Source organism: Lissotriton vulgaris, chromosome 9 (assembly GCF_964263255.1).
Source record: "Lissotriton vulgaris chromosome 9, aLisVul1.2, whole genome shotgun sequence".
Lineage (NCBI taxonomy): Eukaryota > Metazoa > Chordata > Amphibia > Caudata > Salamandridae > Lissotriton > Lissotriton vulgaris.
In genome coordinates, this window is record NC_141697.1 from 507,067,963 (window position 1) to 507,090,349 (window position 22,387).

Sequence of the window (22,387 nt, forward strand, 5' to 3'; positions counted from 1 at the left end):
TAATACATTGTGGGATATTGGGGGTTACCCCCCTTGTCAATAGACTAATCTTTGATTGTTCCCCCTTTGTTAATAGACTAATCTTTGATAGGTTCCCCAAAATCTATTGGGTATGAAGTTATTATTTTACAGTGTTCTGACGCTGTCTTTTTATGTGTTTTTCCTTCATATTGTGAAAGTCATTAATGATCCTCTTCTATGTTGTCTCATGATTTGAAGTATTAATTCTCAAATATGATGCTCATATGCGCCTATGGGTGTTTCATAAACTGTGTCAATAGACAATTTGTTATATGTCTAAGAAAATGTTTAGGGCCACTGATGTCACAGTATCTGTTTTTCCCTTTTCTCCTGTAAAAATAATACATAAATCTATTTGTTTTGTGTGTTTCCATGTTGTTTTAAATGTTGTATATATTTGGACAAATGTCTGTATTGTGTTGCAAAAATTGTTTGTTTTTTATATCTGTTTTTTAACCTACAGCCCTGAAAAGTCCTGTTCTGTTAGGACGAAACGCGTTGGCTGTTTGTCTTGTAAACAAAGAACTAATAAAGGAAAAGGGATCAAAAAAACTTGACAAGTGCCCAACCACTCTGTGGCTGCATAAAGAATTACTATTTAAAGGACTCTTTGAATATTGTTATTAAGTGGTGCATCTCTAATTTTGTGTTACATTTGGTGGTCCCTGGCAATAGGGGAGTGCTCTTGGACAGGGGGCATGTTTGGAGATTTGCACATATGAACCTACATATTTTCTCATATAATTTCAATTGGTGATTTTATTAGATTGGTGCCTTATTGGTTGCTCTTTTTGGTCCACTGTCCTTTTTTGTGTGTTTTGACATGTTCTGAACAAGTAAGGAGGAATCAACACTGGAGCCAAGGTCAAACCATAGATCATTTATTAAGAATTCATGAATGGGTCTCCATCCGACGAGCACCATAGAGATACTCAAGGAGAGAGAGCACACTGATCGATGGTTACAAGGGTTTTTATAGCAAAGATCACAAGCAAGAGACGCCTAGAGGTAAATAGAGCCCTCGGAAGCAAACACAAATTAGACATCAGTAAGAATCAACAACCTTGGTGTCTTGTGTAACTGGCGCATCCAGAGGCTGCACAACAAGATAGGCTATCTGAACAAACTGTAGCTAAGGCTTTACTATTGTTTAAAGAACCCAGTGCAGACATCAGCTGTTCTTTTGTGCTGACTTTGCATGTTTACGCAGCCTACAATGTCTCAATTTAGATTCGTTACCTAATGTTTATGGAGGTATGGCGCCAAGGATAGAGCCAGACTGAAAACAGAGCAGGGGGTTAAAATGGATGAGGCACAGCTTAATTAAAAAAACAAAGGATTAGATTTTATATTTCCACAGGGGCCACAGGAAAGATTTTCCCTTTATTTGTTTTATCTAATCTACAAGAATGGGAGGAGGCAAAACATGTTATACCACTGGGGCAGGTGGAGGTTAGAGCTGGTCACTTGACTCTGGATAATGTAACTGTGATAAGTCTTATATGGAGAAATATGTGAAACAGAGGGGGATGCCTTTCTATGTGGCCTATCTTGATTACTCAACTGCTTTTGATTGCGTTGACAGGCAGACCCTTTGGTGGAAGTTGAGTGCCACTGGAATGCCAGGGAGGGGGTCCCCTAAAACTCATCATTGCCCTTTGCACCGCTACCTGGTGTCATGGTATGTTAGGAAGTAGGCGGGTATGACTCCGGAGAATCCTTACCAGAAATGACATGAAACAGGGTTGCCAGTTGGCAGCCCTCCTTTTTTCAAAATATATGGCAGATCAACCTGATGTGTTGATTAAGGTAGCTGGTGAGGCCCTAAAATGATTCTCTTATCCTTTAGGTACACTCCTTCATGCGCACAATATTGTAATGCTAGACCTGACTCCTAACGTTTTTCAGAGTCGTCTTGATACCCTGTCATCTTATTCACACGCTCAGGTTCTTGATGGTAAATATAAATAAAGCTAAGGTCATGAGATTTCACCCACAGGGGTGTTGGATTAATACAAAGTATAAGTGGTTTTATAACAATTCTACCATAGAAGCAGTAAAATCTTACCCTGATCTTGGAAGAATTATGTTAGCCAACTGACAGCGAACATATTGCACATACATCAAATAAGGCATTTTCCCATGGAGATGGATTAAAATCACTTTATGGAGCAAAAGGTCAGTCACTTTAATCATCTCTTAACAGCATATAAAATGAATATTCCGCCAACTCTTTAATATGCTAGAGACAAAAAATATGTTATCAATGGCACTTTATGCATAGGGTGGAGGGGAAGATTCTGCGCACTATTTGCACTTTAAATTCTATTGTATCAATAGAAGGCCTAAGGTTACAATTAGGGTTGGCGGCTTTTTTACGATGGTGCACTGTATTCTCCAGAAACGTCTTTAAGGAGTGTTATGGCTTCAGAATGTTTCATTCCTACTATAAAGACAGGATCATGTTTAAATAATTTTTTAACTACACTTATGCACTTTTCTTTGTCTAGATTAGATATTTAGTCTGAGCTATATTCACCTTAAAAATGTTTTTAAAGCATACCATAAAAATTGCTCCATGGAAAATTATACAGAAATATGTTGAGCACAATCTTGTTTCTGTTGTATTATTCAATCATGTCAAGCAACAGTCTCTCAAATGTATTTGAATTGGAACCTGGAACATAGGGTACGAAGATTCATAATGCTATGTGAGTTGAAACATTTACAGTTAAAAACTGTGATGATGCATAGCAGAATGTAGTTTGGGAGGAAAGAATATGCAAATTATGTTAAAATGATGTACTGACTATTGAACACGTTATATTTGTCTAGCTTTAAAAATATAAATATGGTATTCAAAAGCTAAATCTGCAATGGAGATGATAAATCTCCAAGTTAACGAATTAATGTGTTATAAAATACACCGTTTTAAAGTTGTATTATTCGATATATTTTTGTATATTGTAGAACTCATAAGATCTAAATCGCTAATAAAACCTTGAATATTTCACTGAGGCCAGCTTGAATCCTGTATGAGGCTTAATATTAGCTGCTGTATCAAGGCTTAGGATGAATCCCTCTTTTCCTGTTCTGTTCACACAGAAAAATAACAGCCATATGTTCACCTTTTAAATTCTAAAAAGGAGCAGATTCTTAAGTAGAACGTTATATGAAATCATCCATCTTCGTTTTTAACCCCTCCATTATGTCTTGGTGTACTTTAACTATCAAATCAGGGGTCATTCGTGCAGTTGTAGAACACAGGGAGAGGGGGAAGATGGCGGCCGGGGAGAGGGGGAAGATGGCGGCCGAGTAGGAGGCTCGGTCGGAGAGCTCCCGTTTCCCTCGTGATTCACTGTGGCAGAGGTTGGGGAGCAGCTCCGGCATGACGGCAATTAAACTCGAGACGGATTAACATGAATTTGGTGCATAGTAGTGGTTAATCTTTGAATAGAACGAGTACGTGGAAAAGACATTTCTATCTAAAACCACGGACTTTACCTGGAATGGTGTTTTTCTCCGAGGTTGTCTCTCCCGTCTCTCTCTCGCTGTGCAGTGGGGAGAGGGGTGTGGCGTACTGTTGGTCAAGCGGCGCCTGGGAAGTTGAGGCTTGTGGCGCATCTGAGGCGGAGAGCGTGCTGCTGGTCTTGGACCCTTCGGGAGCTGTCAGCGGAGTGTGCGGGCGGCGTGAAGCGAGGAGAGGCTTCGAAGGCTTGGGATCTTGTGTCACAGCGGAGACAGGCAAGTGGAGCGCCGCGCAGAGAGCAAAGACGCGCTGCCGCCGCGCCTCCGGAAGACTGAGCTTTCAGTTCCGGGGCGCGAGCAGCAGAGACAGAGTCAGGGCTGGGGAGCAGCAGAAGCTCGAGGGGGCCAGCAGGGCTCCTAACTCGATAGCGGGGGAACTGAACACATTGGATAACGCAATAGGGTTGAGGACTACCCAAGGAAGTGCACCTGGAAAAAAAAATGATGAACACAGAGAGGCAAGACTGGAGAATTCAATTCTCAAACACAGAGAGAAAGCGTTAAATAACAATAGTTTAAAAATTGAAAGCATTAAAAATATTCAGATTTTGGATATAGTAAACGCCCAACAAGTAAACACTTATGATAAAACACACTATAATTTTAAAAGTGTTAACAGTCAGTCCTGTCAACTTTCTCAACATTTTTGGCTGGGCCAAACATATAAATATCTACAACCTTGTCAGTTTACAAGTATTACAAGTATTGAAGAGAAAACCTCCACAAACAATCAGCACATGAGTAGTACCACTGAAATAACACAGGAGGTTTCAAAAGAGGCCTCAGAAGAGAAAAAACCTCAGGATTTAAAAGATTTAAAAGATCTCCCAAAAAATCAAGTCGGAACTAAATCGGAAACAGGGTCTGAGCCTTGGCAACAAGGAGTTCAGCCTAGCACTGGGAGATCCTTCTACAGTTTACGCAACAGAAAATTTCTGAGTCAAGAGCAGTTTCCAAAGGGTATCACTCCGAGAGTGAGCAGAAAAAAACAAAAGACAATACTCAGAGACTTTCTACAGAACGACGTAGAGAAGGAGGAAAGATCAAAAGTAAAAGTAAAGGTTACCCCCTCTCTCAGGTCCTACTTTAAAATCCAGCAACAAGAGCTGAACTCGGGTCCTCCTAGCCTCATAAAACCACAAAAACTACTAGAAGCTGGGGAAAGCGAGAAGGAGAAGGAAGGAAAACCCAAATTTACAGAAACTCATTCCCAAAGAAAAGAGAACCAACGAGGAATTCCCCTACTAGTTGGAAAACCGAGCCCTAACAAGACAAAGAAAGGGAGAAAAACTCGAACAAAGAAAAAGAACTTGGTGGAAAACAAGAGCCTAGAGGAGTTTTGGAAAAAGAGGGAAATCAGCACAGAAGAAGGAGCGGAAATCTACATGGCTGAAGGAGGCGCTGATCCCGCTGCAACAGCAGTAGTAAACAAAATTGTAAATAGGACGGAAGAGGTTGGAGAGAAGGAAGACGATGACCCAAGGTCCACAGAGTATAACAAAAACCCAGCTAAAACTCAAACAGACGAACTACTTGAAAAAATATGGATAGAAATGAAAGAGAAATTCTCCATTTCTGAATCAAAACAAAACAAAATACAGGAGGTCTGCGAGAAATTGGATACCAAGCTAAATGCCCTAGCAGACAGAGTCACGGCAATTGAAAAGGAAGTTACTGGCTTGGATAAGAAGGTGGAGAAAAACAGAAAGGAAATAAATTCCTTAAGATTGGAGAACAAAAATATAAACGATAAACTGGAATCTTTAGAAAATCAGGCCAGGAAGAATAACATAAGGATCTTAAATGTACCGGAGAATCAAGAGGGTAAAGACGTAAAAGCATTTGTAGTGGCACTTTTGACGGAACACTTCCCATGGGCGGACAAGGAGGTTTTAAACGAGGACATACAGAGGGTGCACAGAGATCCTTATGGAAAAAGCAAAGAAAGGAAAACCCCCAGGAAAATTCTAGTAAACTTTAAAACGTATATGCTGAAGGATAGAATCTTGGGGGAGGCACTGAAAAAAGGATCATATAACAAAGATAGTTGGAACTTTAAAATAAGATCTGATATGTCAAAAGCCTCGCAGACCAGACAATGGGAACTGGGAAATTTGATGTCCGAATTGCAACAGCTAGGTGCCACAGTGCAAATGAAATTTCCACCCTCATTACGCATTATGTGGAGAAACAAGATGCGAAATCTAAGAGAGCCTGAAGAAGTGAAAAACGTAATAGAACAAATCAAAGATCAAGTACTATCAGAGGAACCACTAAGTTAAATGCTAAATGCTAAAATGCACACTTTAAAAAAAAAAAAAAAAAAAAACTCACACTTAAGGATAATAATCTGTAGGAGCTATAATCCAACTAAATCTTTTTTTTTTCATCTTTTAAATGTATATAGATAAGAATCACGGGGGGGGGACGGGAAGCCAAAAGGGTTACAAACATAACCAAAGGAGAAGAAGATGGAGGCTTCCCCGGGGAGGGTAACCATAATACACAAATCAGAAAGTACGAAAATACACGAAAAAGGGTGGGGAGCAAAATAGGGGAAAAAAACAAAAAATACCTCATCTGCGAAAATTCAGGAAATCAAAACATCAGGGAGCGAAGTATAAAAAAAAATCACAACAACTGAACATAATAAATGGGGAGTGAAAGTAGAGAGGTAAAAATTTTATCCTGGAATGTGAACGGGTTAAGAACAAAAAGTAGGAGAAATAAAATCTTAGAATATATCAGAACAGAGAAAAGTGAGATAATAATATTACAAGAAACCCACTTGTTAAAGGAAGAATGGGATCAAATAACTAAGAACCTATGGTGGGTTGACACTTTAATCTGCACAACACAACAAGTCAATATTAAGGGAATAGCGATAATCTTTAAAAAGTCCCTAAATGCAACTATAATCAGCTCAGAAGTAGATTGCAAAGGAAGATGGGCAATAGTCAATACAAAAATAGGAAATTCTCCCATTACAGTTGCAGGATACTATGGTCCTAACCTAGATGATGCTGATCCGCTGCGAAATTTATACTCGCAGCTACTTTTAGTCACTTCTCCCATAATATTAGGGGGCGACTTTAATCTAGTAATGGATTTAAAACTTGATAGATTCCCTCCAGGGAGACATACTAATCTAAAAAAAATGAGACAATGGATTGGGACTTACAAAAGGGACCTTAATCTGGTGGATATTTGGAAGGATAAAGGAGAAAAATCACACCCATTCACTTTGCACAACAAAAAACTGGGTCATAAATCCAGGATTGACTTTTTTCTGATCAGTAACGAAATAGCAAGGAAAGTAAAAAAAATATCTCACCTGACAGCTCACCTGTCAGATCACTCGGCAGTAAAATTAGAACTACAAATCACAGAAAATAAAACCGAAAGGAGATTCACAGTTGAAAGAGCCTTGCTGGAAGACGAACAAATTATAAAGGAACTAGAAACAGAAACAAACATCTTCTTCGAACTAAATGTGTCAGATACCACAGAACAAATAACGTGGGATACTTATAAAGCAGTCTTAAGGGGTAAACTCTTGAGCTTAGGGGCGCGCAAAAATAAACAAGGAAAGCGAGAGATATCAGATCTAGAAACAGAGATCAGTACTCTTGATATCGCTATATCCGAAGAACATGAAGAGGTCAAGAAGCAAGATCTTATCAACAAAAAACAAACGCATAAAGATAAAATTAATCAAATCCTGGAGGAGAGATTACAGAAAAAATGGGATTCCAGCAAACTGGCGAAACATGAATATGGTGAGGGATGCGGAAAATGGCTAGCATGGAAACTCAAAACAGATCTAGCTAAAAACAAGGTAAAAAGCATCATTCCGGATGGTCAGAATAATCCTACTTCCGATGAAATCACCATCAAGCAAGAATTTTGGAAATTTTTTAAAGACCTGTATACGGAAGACTTAAATCCCTCAGAGCAAAGGATTAACTCCTACCTAGAAGATGCAGAGCTCCTAAAACTGACAGAAAATGACAGAGAAACACTAGATAAAGAAGTCCTTGAAGAAGAAGTGGCAGATGCAATTAAAGGTCTGAAAAAGGGAAAAGCAGCAGGACCGGATGCTATTCCAAATGAACTATATATGAAACTAAAAAACTCCATACTTCCCCACATAACCAAACTAATCAATTTAATTTTAATACAACAGAAACCAATACCTGATTCATGGAATGATGCTATAATCTCAATTATTCTGAAACCCGGAAAGAACCCACTCAAATGTGAATCATACCGTCCAATATCTCTATTGAACGCTGATTACAAAATATTTACAAAAATAATGGCAGCTAGACTAGGGAAAGTACTATCAAACTTACTACATCAAGACCAAAAAGGTTTTATTAAAGGAAGGTACTTACATGAAGTAACGCAAGAACTCTTAACTGCAGTAGACGTTGCTACAAGTGAGAAAACTCCGCTTACTATACTCGCTGTTGATGCCGCAAAGGCGTTTGACCGGGTCAACTGGACCTTTCTTGAGAAAGTTATGATCAAGAACAACTTTGGACCGCACTTTACAGGTATGGTAAACCTGATCTATAAAGATCCAAAATCAAAGGTCCTAATAAATGGCAGTTTGACAGAAAACATAAAAATAACCAGAGGAACGAGACAGGGTTGTCCACTCTCCCCCTTACTTTTTAATTTATATATTGAGCCTCTGGCAAACAAGCTAAGAAACAACAACGAAATAACACCTTTCAAGTCTGGCAGTTGGGAGAAAAAATTGCTCTTTATGCGGATGACTTAATGATCTTTACTGATGATTACCCAAAAGCTAAAGCAAGTATTGAGAAAACTCTAACTACATTCGGTAAAATTTCAGGATATTTGGTGAATCAAACAAAGACAGAAATTATGACATGGAATACGGCTTTTCAAAACAACTTCATAAAAAATGAAATCAGGTATTTAGGAATCTTAATAAACCATGACATAGAGAAGATTGCAAACAGGAATTTGAATAAAGTTGCCGGAGATGTAAGAAAGTTACTTGAGACATGGACCTCTCTACCATTGAGTCTGATTGGGAGATCAAATATAATCAAGATGACCATTTTGCCAAAGTTCACCTTTTTATTTAATACAATTCCAATGGAGTTCGGGAAAGCAGAACTAGCTCGGGCACAAAGAGATATAACAAGCTTCATTTGGGCAGCAAAGGGCACGAGGATTGCATGGAAAAAGATCAGGAGGAGCAAGAAGGAGGGCGGGCTGGCCAGTCCAGACCTGGTGGAATATTGCAGAGCCTTTCAATTTAAAAACATCAAACCTCTACTGAAAAACCATGAACATTACTCAGCCTATTTACAAGTAATCACAAATTCAGAGGATCATGCGCTGTTTAAGTATGGACATCCCAAATACTTTAAAAAAATAAAGCTTAAGATACTGAGAGATGCAGCAAAGATGTGGACACAAATCAGAGGCATATTACATATACCATACTACAGTAAGTGGGCTCCTATTTGGGAATCCCCCGGAACCCCAGAATGCTTAAAAGATACTCTTGCACTAGCATTAAAAAGAGCCGACATCAAATACTGGGGGCAAATACTAGATGGCCCAAATATAAAAACCTGGGTAGAACTTCAAGAACTGTCGAACAACACATTATCAAAATTTAAGTATTATCAAATGTCAAGTTGGTCCAAAACTCTACCCAATATACATGGCAATGAAAACCTGGAGGATGACATGATCACAACAACGCGATTACCAAAAGAAGTGGCTAAGTGGTATTGGGCTCTGATAACGGCCAACGAAGACAGTGCTAATATGGAAGCCCAAATATGGAAAGACGCTGTAATAACAGATCTAGATCTAATATGGGAAAAATCTGTAGCTAAATGCTGGTCAACCTTGAAATCCGCGGCTCCGAAGAGGAATCATCTGTATACAATTCACCGGGCATATTGGACCCCCAAAAAACTGTCCAAATTCAAAAACGCTGGAATACGGAAATGCCCTAAATGTGGAGAAGAAAAGTCAAATGACATCCATATGTTTAAAAGCTGTCCACATTTGGAGGAATTTTGGGATCAAGTCGGTAAGACCTTGAGCACTATCCTGGCCAAACAACTTACTGTAAGTACGACTCTTACTCTTTTTGGGATTTTGAGCTCAGATAATGAAGGGGGTCTAACTAAAGAGCAGGAAAATCTCCTTTTTGTACTAATAGCTCTAGCAAGGAGAGAAATATGTATTAAATGGATAGGACCCTCTTGCCCAACCCACGCAGAATGGCTAAACTCGGCAATAAGAATTAACAAACTTGATAAACTAGGAAGTGTAAGCAAAAGATTTAAGTTTTGGGATATCTTTGAATCATTTTTAAACCTCAAATAAAAACAAACTTAAGTCCTATGATTAAAGCGATCTATCTTCTGGTGGACAAGTAAGGTACTTGCCGAGTAGCCAAGCTGGCTAGCTCCCCCCGATCCAACCCAAGCCAGAGGCAATGTTATGTGACGAGCAAAGGAAACTCCTCAAATAACAAATGGTCAAAACTCCCCAATCAAGAGAGAACAAGGGGCAGTGTCGGTTAAAAATAACGAGGCAGAATCCTGGTACTCCATATGCATAATGATAATCGCAAGATGAGGACAAAAAAGAAAAAAAAAAAAAAAAGAACACATTTTTAAGTCATTTTACATCAAGGCCCGGAGGCCAATATTATGCACTACCCTTTATTACTACTCAGGCAGCAGCAACAAAAATAGAAACAGAACACTCAAAAACTTCTAGAATACTGAACATGCATATCCTCTTAGAACCTGCAGCCATCTTCCTCTTTTGTTGCTGCTCAGGCTTCAGATAAGTCAATTTTAAACTGTTTTAAATGTGTGAGCAAGTTAATTTGTAGAGATGTTTAATTAGGAAATGTATATGATTAATGCAATTTTAAGTATGAATATGTTTAGTTCTTGAATTAATTTTTTAAAAAAGTATGTGTTTATTTAAATTAGAGTTTATTTAAAAGGTCTAGATGTAAGTTTATTTTTGGAGTTTCTCGCAAAAGTACAGGGAAGCTGTATTTTATTTAGTCAGACTGGGGTCGATTTTCTGATCGTAACTTGGTTTGAATAGGAGTAGGAGTCTTTTAAAATCTTGAAAAATATAAGGGGAGAGTGAAGTTACCGTCTGGTGGCAGTTAGAAGTTTGGTTCGTAGCGCGAGGAAACGCGCGTGTTACAGGCGCGCGTGTTGCGATGGTGTAGGTTCAGCGCGAGGCAGAAGTCCTCTGTGTGATGTTGGTTTGCGCACGCGTTTGTGTTCCTGAAGGGCCGCCGTACACACCTAACGTGCGGCGGCCATTTTGTCAAGTTGGGAAATCATAATGAATGCTTGAGGGAGAATTGGCTACCATGTTTTGGGCTGTCAGATAACGAAGAAAAACGGACAGTTTGCGTTTTTTCTGTCAGACACAAGTCGGAGGTTCAGAGTGAGGTCGAGGTCGCGTTTGGTTGAATAGATAGGGAAAGTATTAATTATTGTGTAGTTAGTTGGTTTTGATCTTGTTTAATTTTAATATATTTGGATTATTTAATGAGTGAAAAAGCTTTTGAAATGGAGGGTGCTGAGGGAAATTTCGAAGAGAGAATGAAGTCCTATATGGACAAAATGTTTGGAGAAATGACAGCATCCACTGATAAAAAGATTGAGAGTACTATAGAAAAGGGTATTCATAAGAAACAAAGGGTTAATGAGGATGAGAGTTTTTGGACCACAGAAGAGGTGGATACTCTTGCTGGTACTACCAGCCATGGTACAAAAAAGAGTCTTAAAAGGAAGCATTTGGATGCAAAAAGGAAAGAGAAGGAACGTAAGGTTCTCAAAGAGGTCGCTATAAAGGCGAGAGGAGGCACAAAATAGGCGCGTAAGAGCAAGCATACCACTGTGGCATGTGATTCGAGTTCAAGTGGTGATGTTGAAATTACATGTAGTTCAAGTCTGGAGGATTCAGACTTGGAGAAGATTCCTTTTAAAAAATCAAAATTAATAGTAAAGGAAGTAAAGTTAGAGGAGAACGAGATTTTTACCCTCAAGGCGAGGAAATGTTTGATCTTCTTTTAATACAGCACCCCCTGTCACCACAGTGGGCTCCGGTGGAGCACGTTGCTAAGTATGTTCGTTTTTGGATAAGGAGAGAAATACCAAAGGAAGTTAGAACAAGAATGAGGAGTGAGTGCCCGAGGCCCAGCCTTGATAGCAAAGTAGCATATACTCCAGAGTTAGATCTAAGGATGTTAACTTTTATAAATAAAACTGGGAAGGATCCTAGGAGGGGCCTGGAGAAAGGTCTGAAAGGGTGTCAGGAGCTCTTAGAAATTCTGGGTCCTCTAACCAAAATCTTTGATATGTGCGAGGAAGCACATTCTAACAATGTTGGAATAGACGTGGCAGATATGCGCCAGTGGGTTCAGAGGGCAATTTGCCTTCTGGGAAATGTGAATACGGCATTGTGTATTGAAAGAAGAAAATCTATCTTGTTGAAGATTGATCCTAAGTTAGTGGATTTGGCTGGTAAAGAGCCAGGGGAACGTTCAGAAGGTTTGTTATTTGGGGATGACTTTGTCAAGGACATGTGCCGGTATGTCAATACCTTTAGTTCCTTGGAGAAAGCGCAGAAGGACATCAGGCGTGTTTTTGGAGTGGCCGGGTGAATGTGGGGCCGGTTGCCCGGCCGTGGGCAAGGAATTTCACGAGGAAATTTCGGAAGAGGCAGGAGGTTATGGTTCAGGTTTTGGATCAAACTATTACAGTTTGAGAGGAGGACAGGGAATTTTTTCCCTCAAAGGCAGAGAAGCAGAGGAAGAGGCATGCGCTCTGAGCGGAGAACAAGAGGGGCCTCAGGTAAGGAATTTACAAGACCATTCTTCTATCCGAATAAAGTTGGGCGGCAGACTAGCCCTATTTGTTTCGAGATGGAATGAGATTACTCAAGATCCATGGGTCTTGCAAGCTGTTGTTGGTTACAGGATAGATTTTGTAGAGAATCCAGTTCAGGAAAGAGTTCCAAATATTTTGAGGTTCTCAAAGGAGATGGAGGATATGGTTACGGAAGAGATAAATGCTCTAGAGGATAAGGGGGCGATAGAGGAAGCAAGGTATGTAAGAGGAAGTTACATAAGCAATATATTTTTAGTGGAAAAGAAGGAAAAGAAGATGCGTCCTGTAATAAATTTAAAGGGTTTGAACGATTGGGTTGTATACAATCATTTCAAAATGGAAGGCATCCATTTGTTAAGGGATCTCTTAAGGAAGGGAGATTGGTTGACAAGGTTAGATTTGAAGGATGCTTATTTAACAATTCCAATGTGCAAAGAACAGAGAGGTTTTCTCCAGTTCAGGTGGAAAGGGAAGTTATGGAGATTCAAGAGCCTCCCTTTCGGATTGACATCAGCCCCTTGGTGTTTCACAAAGGTGATGCGTCCGGTGGCAGCTTGGTTGAGATCGCAGGGAATTCGTTTGATTGTGTACCTGGACGATTTTTTGATCATGGCAGAGGAGGAGAATCTGGCAAGGGAGAGGACAGAGTTTGCGATCAGAGTGATAGAGGATCTGGAGTTTGTAGTGAACAGGGAGAAGTCATGTGTTGTCCCTCAGCAGGAGATGCAGTTTTTAGGTTTTCAGATTCTGACATTGGATTGTGTATTGAAGTTGCCAATGGCAAAAGTGAAGACGATCAAGAAGGAGGTGAAGAGGGCTATGGTTTCGGAGTGGATCACATTGAGACAGCTAGCTTGGTTGTTGGGTCTGTTGTCTGCATCGATTCAGGCGATTTTTCCAGCACCTCTTCATTACAGAGGTTGAAGGGGTTTCACTTGAGGAAAGGAGCAAAATATTCTCAGAGGTTATGGTTGGATCAGGATTCAAGGGAAGAGTTGAAGTGGTGGATGATGAATTTGGAGGCATGGAACGGAAGGGCAATTTTTGGAGTAGTGCCAGGGATAGAAATAGAGTCGGATGCGAGTCTTCAAGGTTGGGGTGCAAAGTGCGGAATGGTGTCAACAGGAGGGAAGTGGTCCAAGGAGGAAACGCAGATGCACATAAATTGTCTGGAGTTACTGGCAGGGTCTTTCGCGGTAAACAGTTTCATGAAGGATCAGATAAAGTGTTGTGTGCTCTTGAAAATGGACAATCTGTCTGCAGTGAGATATGTAAACAAGTTAGAGGGTCCACGGTCGAAAGGTCTAGCGAACCTAGCAAGTGATTTTTTGAAGTTTTGCTTAGAAAGGGAAATTGTGGTTCAAGCTCAGTATATTCCGGGTCTGAGCAACGTAGAAGCGGACTGGATTTCAAGGTACCTGAAGGATGTGAGCAATTGGATGTTGAACAGGGAAGTTTTCAGCAGTTTGGAGTTGAGATGGGGTCCTTTTCAGGTGGATTTGTTTGCGGACAGGTTGAATTGTCAGGTGAAAGATTTTTACAGTTGGAGACCAGATCCGGAGGCGAAGGGAATAGATGCTTTTCTACAGAATTGGAGTGCAGGAAGGAATTATGCTTTTCCCCCATTCTCTTTGATTCATAGAGCTTTGGTGAAGGTCAGGAGAGAGAAAGCGGAGATCGTAACGATAACTCCATTTTGGAAATCCCAGGAGTGGTTTCCGGACTTGATGGAAGATCCGGTGTTGTTACCGGATTTCAGAGAGATTATTCTGGATCCACAGGGGAATGTTCACGAGTTGGTGGAAACAGGCCAGTTAAAGCTGGTTGCGTGGTTGATTTCAGGAGAATTTGGAAAGTGCATGGATTATCGGAGAAAGCTGAGGCTCTTATCTCGGGATCGTGGTCTAAGGGTACAACCAAAATGTATAGATCAGCATGGGGAAGATGGTCTGGTTGGTGTCTTGAGAGGGATTTGGATACCATATTAGCTTCTGTGGTAGAAGTGGTGATTGTATGAGAAAGGTTTAGCTTACAACTCAGTAAATGTTAGCAGGTCAGCTATTTCTGCGGGACATGTTTTAGTGGAAGGTCTTCCGATTGGGCAGCATGTCCTGGTAAGGAAGTTGGTTAAGAGTGTTAGGATGATTCTACGAAATATGGTGTTCTTTGGGACGTTTCTGTGGTTTTGAGAGAATTAGATAGTTGGGGTGAGAATGTGTCTTTGGAGATGAATTCTTAATCATGGAAATTAGCTATGCTGTTATGTATGGTGTCTTGTAGAAGAGTTTCCGATATTAGGGCTTTGGAGGTGGATTCTCGTTTTTTTAAGCCGGAAGGAGTTTGTTTTGAGTTGAGGAAAAGGACTAAGACTATGTCTAGGACTATTTTTTATCCTCAATTTGAAGAGAATATGAATTTATGTGTTGTTCATTGTTTAAAGGAATATGAAAGAAGACCTTTTGGGTTGAGACCTATTGGGTGTTCTCAGATGCTGGTCTCTTTAAGGAAACCTTTTAAGGGTGTTTCTTCTGCTACCTTGGCTAAATGGGTGAAAGAGGTGATGTTAAAGGCTGGGATTGATACAAGTGTTTTGGAGCTCATTCTTTGAGAGGGGCTATGGATAGCAAGGCTTATATGAAAGGGTTTAGCTTGAGTGGGATTATGAAAGCTGAGGATTGGAGTTGTGTCAACTTTTAAGAAATGTTATTTTAAACCAGTGGATAATGTGTTGAATAGTGTTGTTGGAGAACTTTGAAGATGCATAATATTGGCCTCCGGGCCTTGATGTAAAATGCAGATTTTCAACATTTAGAAATGAGTAGAAAATCATGATTTTAATAAAGGCACGGAGGCTAATATTATCCCTCCGCTTTTCCCGCCCATTATTTAATGATTTACTTTTTATCTTATTCAGGATAAAGAAGAAAAGTTTCGAAGGAGTTGGTGTTTTGAAGAGTTGGTGTCAAGGAAGAAGAGAAGATTTGGAGTTATTTGGTCAGAGTCTTTGTTTTTTGTTTTTTAATGTTTGCAGCGCCCAAAAGAGGAAGATGGCTGCAAGTTCTAAGAGGATATGCATGTTTAGTATTCTAGAAGTTTTTGAGTGTTCTGATTCTATTTTTGTTGCTGCTGCCTTAGTAATAAAGGGTAGTGCATAATATTAGCTTCCGTGCCTTTATTAAAATCATGATTTTCTACTCATTTCTAAATGTTGAAAATCTGCATTTTCTGACATTTATTGTTAAGAATATGTACTGATAAGTGGTAAAAAAAAAAACACTGCCTTTAGGTGATTGCGATTGTTGTACCTGCCCGGAAATTAAAAAGGGGGTGATGCCGGAGTACTACCGGCTCGGCCGGTTACCCAGGTGGAAACCCTGTCACCAATCGTACATTCCATATAGGACACATATGTCTTTCTCGGTGCATCCCCATATACAACTAAGAACCGTTATGCTCTGCAACTGCCTCTTCGTGTAAAATGCATCGTTCTACGACCTCAGTGTGACACCCTATGTGCGCCCGATGCCGCTCATCGGTGTCCCAAAACTGAAGTAGCTTCATGGAAATCCTACTCCCTCTGACGCCCAGACAGCACCTAAATTGCCCTATCTGCTAATAGCCATGTATACCAGTTTTCTGCACAACCGCAAGTTCCGATCTTTAATCGATGCTTTTGCTTAGTAGAGCGACAAGTACAATTCAAATTATGCGCTTCTAACGATAACGCTAGATGAGGACAATGGTCGACCTTCTTTAAACACCTCTTCTTATTGGCTGAAATAAATCCTACGCAGCGCGTGCCAAGACAGCGTGCTCACGCTTCTCCATGGAAACGGAAACTCGCGCAGGAACAAGCGATACAGTCTCTCTTTTATGTTAATGCAGCCGAACTAATTGTGACTGACTTCCTGTACGACTGAACGAGGCTCTAAGAAAGGTGTTATTGGCAGTGGAAATACATATATTTATAAAAAAAGGGTTATATATGTAGTACACGCGAGAAACAATTGTGCAAATGTAGGGGAAACGCTACACAGTCCCGAAGCCTCCTGAGTTCCGCCTAACTCTGTCATGGCCGCGCATGGGACTGGACTCCGCCCAGATAGTATGATATTACTAACAGTGGCAGCACATCTCTTGGGCTGTAGCAGATAGCTGGATACTCATGGCTTCAAGTAGTAGTGCACGCAAATCGCACCGATTCCAGGGAAAGGGCAAGAGCCCGCTGGGCGGCGACAGCGAAGTCCGAAACCCAGATGTCAACCCGGTCTGGCATCCCCCCGGCCTTCTACTCAGTCTGTTTGTCTTCACTTTTGTTTCAGCTAGTTACGTGCACACACTGCATCCCTCGGTGCCAGGTGGAGATTCCGGTAATTTTCCCATTTATATCTCTGAGAGCGTACGAGCTAATATTTAGGAACAATCATATAATAGAACGATTAACAGAACATCGCGATGTTGGACTTTCATTTCCCCCTTAATTTGCATTGGTATAGAGGCAATGTATTAGGCTACTAAAATATAGGCATTTTTGCAAAACAGAATACTTTCCTACTTAAATTGTGTTGGCGGAGCTAGTGTGGCCGCCTCTGTTCAGTCCGGGGCAATTTTGTGTCAGTCTACTGCATGGGTACCCAAACTTTCTCTCGGGGGCCGAATTTACAGTATGGTTTGTGGCCGAGGGACGCGGAGGTGGGGGAGGGGCTAGAGAAAAAAAAACTGTGACCATGAAGTTGAACTCAGGCCCCTGCAGCAGACGCCTTCATACACTTAGCCAACAGACCCGGCATACACACAGACACCTCTCTTTGTAAATGTAAATGTAAATTGATACTTGTATAGCGCACTACTCACCCGCAAGGGTCTCAAGGCGCTTGTACGAATACCGCTGTGGAACCCATCCTGGCTTTCCCTGTGAGGCGTCCACTCCTGGGCACCCCCAAGGTGGAGGCCAGGCATCCTTAGCTTTGTGGGGGCCGTTGTGGAGATTGAGCAAGCTATTAACCAGATTTGCAGAGTGGGACTCCATGATTGGAATAGGCACTGAGGCGAGAATTATCAGGTCCGTGGAATTTTGAGCCCAAGACCCGCCGAGGCGGGGAATTGAACCCTGGTCCCAGGCTAGACCTCTGCATCAGGGTCAGCCGCTCTAATCAAAGGCGCTTGTACGAATACCACTGTGGAACCCATCCTGGCTTTCCCTGTGAGGCGTCCACTCCTGGGCACCCCCAAGGTGGAGGCCATGCATCCTTAGCATTGTGGGGGCCGTTGTGGAGATTAGGCAAGCTATTAACCAGATTTGCAGAGTGGGACTCCATGATTGGAATAGGCACCGAAGGCGAGAATTATCAGGTCTGTGGAATTTTGAGCCCAAGACCCGCCGAGGCGGGGAATTGAACCCTGGTCCCGGGCTAGACCTCTGCATCAGGGTCAGCCGCTCTAATCAAAGAGCCACACTTCTCCACGACAGAGGGAGAGAGACAGACAGAGGGAGAGAGACACAGAGACACAGTCTCCCTCTCTCTCTCACTGTCTCACTCAGTCTCCCTCAGTCTCACTCACTCTGTCTTCCTCCCTCTCTTTCCTTCTTTCCCTCTCTCCCTCCATTTGTCTCCCTCTATCTGTGTCCCAATGTCTGTCTCCCTCCCTCCAACTGTCTCCATCCATCCCTCCCTCTGTCTGTCTCCCTCCCTCTGTCTGTCTCCCTCCCTCTGTCTCCCTCCCTCCCTCCCTCTGTCTGTCACACTCCATCCCTCTGTCTGTCACACACTATCCCTCTGTCTGTCACACTCTATCCCTCTGTCTGTCTGTCTCCCTCTGTCTGTCTGTCTGTCTCCCTCTGTCTCTCTCTCCCTCTGTCTGTCTCTCTCCCTCTGTCTGTCTCTCTCCCTCTGTTTGTCTGTCTCTCTCCCTTCCTCTGTCTGTCTCCCTCCCTCCCTTTGTCTGTCTCCCTCCCTCTGTCTGTCACACACCCTCCCTCTGTCTGTCTGTCTGTCACCCTCTGCCTGTCACCCTCTGTCTCCCTCTCTCTATCTCCCTCCCTCTATCTCCCTCCATCTAGTTCCCTCTGTCACCCTCTGACCCCCTCCGTCTCCCTCTCTGTCTGCCTCTCTCTCTCCCTCCCCCTCCCTCCCTGTCTCCCTCTCTCCCCCTGTCACCCTCTGTCTCCCTTTCGCTCCCTGCATCTCCATCTCTGTCTCCGTCACTCACCGCGCTCTCACTCTCTGCTGCCCTCCCACCTCACTGCGGAGAAGTGTGGCTCAATGATTAGAGCGGCAGACCCTGATGCAGAGGTCTAGCCCGGGACCAGGGTTCAATTCCCCGCCTCGGCGGGTCTTGGGCTCAAAAATTCCACGTACCTGATAATTCTCGCCTCGGTGCCTATTCCAATCATGGAGTCCCACTCTGCAACTCTGGGCAATAGCTTGCTTAATCTCCACAACGCTAAGGATGCCTGGCCTCCACCTTGGGGGTGCCCAGGAGTGGACGCCTCACAGGGAAAGCCAGGATGGGTTCCACAGCGGTATTCGTACAAGCGCCTTGAGACCCTTGCGGGTGAGTAGTGCGCTATACAAGTATCAATTTACATTTACATTACATTACTGCGCTCTCACTCCCTGCTGCCACCCCACCTCACCACGCTCTTACTCCCTGCTGCCCTCCGTCACCTCACCCGCCTCTCAATCCCTGCTGCCCCCCGTCACCTCACCCGGCTCTCAATCCCTGCTGCCCTCCCACCTCACCCGGCTCTCACTCCCTGCTGCCCTCCCACCTCACCCGGCTCTCACTCCCTGCTGCCCTCCCACCTCACCCGGCTCTCACTCCCTGCTGCCCTCCGTCACCTCACCCGGCTCTCAATCCCTGCTGTCCTCTCCCCCCTCCCTCAGTGTGTGTCAGCCCGGGCTTTCCCAGGAAAGCTGTTTTTCATGGTGGCACTAACGGCTACATATTTGTTCTCCATGTGCAGTGTTGTAGCTGCGTCTGAGATGAGGCCGGCTGGTGTCTAACTGCGTGATATTCACAGAATCCGGCTACAGTTATTATCTTAAGAATTTGCTGTTGCTGCGGAGGCTTGCATTTTTTTAAAAGAAGGCATGGTAGGGTGTAGCTGCCCTTACTGTTGCTGGAGTTCTTCTGCGAGTTCTAGAGGGCCTGGAGCTAAAAGTACTAGCTGTTTCGGTGAAGCCAATGATTGTAGTGTCTCCACTATGATTACGGTTTCCAGTTTTCAATTTTAACTTCTAAAAACACCATCAAATGGAGTATTTGCTTTTCAGTAGAAACCTATGTCATTAACTTGTGTCTCACTTTTACTGCTTTGGTACCCTCTGTTATCTAACAATACAAGTAGAGCCCCTACCTCTAAGCATTTTTCTGTGATCTATGTTGCAGCTACGACAGACTGGGAATATTGAAAGGCACAGCCTCCCGGGCACATACACAGCCGCACCGAGCACTTCACAGGTCTTTAAAAGACCACTTGTTTGTTAATGAGGCTTTGTTCACCTCTTAGCGCCCCTGCAGCTCCACTCTCACTGTGGCTGGAATTGCCCGGCCCCCACAGAACAGTCTCTCTGATTCCGCACTGCTGCAACCGGCAGTGTTTGCTGAAGCTAAAAAACAGAACTCGGGTGCGATGTCTCTAAGGTCAGCGGGCCGCCAAAGCAGGCTCGCCGGGCCAGTAGCGGCCCGAGGGCTGTACTTTGAGTACCCGTGGTCTACCGTATTGTGGTTGCTTCTATTAAGCTTATCAAAAAACACCTGAGAGCAACGGTTGGAAGGTAACTAGCATTGGATTTGAAACAATAAAGCTTGATGATGTCAGCTTAAGGGGTTATCATAGATAGAAGTGCATTTCCTCTCCACGGTATATTTAAACAACACACCAAACTTGTAATCAATGTCTCAGTGTATGCTGAATTGCAACAGGAGCTGCGCTGTTATTTACTTTTAATGCTGTTAGTTGTTCTGTTCCTTCATTTTTCCTAGCAGGCAAGATCTTGTGTGCCTATAGCATACTAGAGCTAGAAGCCGTGAAAATGATCATCACCCTAACATTTACCTTTCTACATGCTTTACACCCCTATCAATGATTTTCGGCAGCTTGGTGTGTGAGGTTTCAGAATGTGGTCTCCATTGTGTCTTTCCGTTCAAAGAAGAGGGAGGGAGAAGTAGAGGTTCATTCAGCTTCCATTAGTCAATAACCAGTAATCTGAATGGAGGGAAACAAACAACATCTGTCTGTGTGCCAGATTCTCGGTAGAAATAGTCTCGGAGACCCTCAACCACGCTCTCACAATTGGCAGGGTATAGAAGGGTAAAGTGTAGGGAAGTAAACAGCAAGTTGCAGCATTAAATAATGATATCAAGCCACCGATATAAGATAGATCAGGTTTCTAAAAGAGTACATATTCTAAGAACGGGAGAAAAAAGAACATGGTTTGCCCAATTTATCACATACCTGATATTCAACCGTCCAGTGTGGTACTGCTGCTTGCCTGTCATGTCCCACATGTTGGTAGTTGGGGATGACTGAGTTTTTTACTACGCCGGGAGGCCTTGATTATTAAGTAATTATACCAGGTGGTGCGCCCGGGGATGCCCGTTACGTGAAGTGTAGTATTTAGTAAGCACAAGCCGCTGCAGTCCCTGCGGGCCCGCCCCCTGTCACAGCCCCTGTTTTCCGCCTCCCTACCTCTGGTCCCACCCCCCTCCCCTACTTAATGGCGGTCGCTGTGCAGTCGCGCCGCTGGCGTGCCAAAGGCGCTCTTAAGGCAAGCCAGTTTGCGCCGGACTGCGACCAGCGCCGGGAACTCTGGTTCTCCCAGGCTCCACCGCTACGACTCCACCACCCTCCACGCACTCAATCCCGGAAGACACGCCGACTGCCCAAGATCCTCGCCTAACATCACCCATGGGCATTTCTCCTGCAGACCCTGCCGCAGATCCTTCACCATCGACAAAGCTCACACAACCGCCGAAGGCCTGCCTGATGCTCGCACCACCGTAACCCTGACGTACATCCTCCTCAACGTGCGCTCCCTGCACCGATACGCCATAGAAATCTAGGACCTGATCGATACCCTCTCGCCCGACGTCGCCTTCTTTACGGAAACCTGGACCAACGTCTCCTATGACCCGACATCGCCACTGGCATCCCCGACGGCTACAAGATCCAGAGAAAAGACCACCCCCACCGCCCAGGAAGACTTGCCATTGCACACAAGACCCCCCTCCGACTCGCCACCTCCAGCACGATTGACCAACACATTACACTTCCACTTTCAGATCCTGACAGGCCCCAGGACCACGCTACATGGCACCCTCATCTACAGACCGCCAGGACCTCGCACCCAGCCCGCAACTACCATTGCACCCCACGCCATCACCTGCACGGACTACATTCTACTCGGGGACCTGAACTTCCACCTCGAAAACCCCGACTCCACCACTCTACTCGCCAACCTCTGACTCTCAGCTGCTGGTCAACACTCCCACTCAGAGCTGTGTTACAGCAAACACATGATGGACGGAATGCTGACAATGCAAACCTTCTCCCCCAATCAAAAGATCTGGGTTAAATCCATCGTTCTTTTGCCCACTACGCCACCCCACTTTTGACCCAGCCATATGTAAATCAGTCTTGACCCTGTGCCCCATGGGAACAGTCCAGACCTAACTGCCAGGCCACGTCCTCAATGGACCGGAAACAAGCATTCTCGGACCGGTTTCCGGGTATGTCACCCTTTTTCAGCCAGGCTAGCTTCAATCCAGTGGCGCAGTGAGCAAGGGTCCCATATCTGGGCATACCCATCCCACTTAGGGCAAAAAGTGTTACAGCAAACACATAATGGACGGAATGCTGACAATGCAAACATTCTCCCCCAGTCAAAAGATCTGGGTTAAAT

The 22,387-nt window shown here is 43.3% G+C and overlaps 1 protein-coding gene across 1 annotated transcript in view; it reads left to right on the forward strand.

The window, feature by feature from the left end:
- The first annotated feature begins 16,623 nt into the window (after positions 1 to 16,623).
- The window catches only part of TMEM260 (transmembrane protein 260), a 645,490-nt gene continuing 639,726 nt past the window's right edge, over positions 16,624 to 22,387 (forward strand). The window contains exon 1 of the mRNA XM_086937970.1: positions 16,624 to 16,849. Within this exon, the coding sequence (XP_086794096.1) occupies positions 16,645 to 16,849 (205 nt within the window). The 5' untranslated portion in view covers positions 16,624 to 16,644. The remainder of the gene's footprint in view (positions 16,850 to 22,387) is intronic.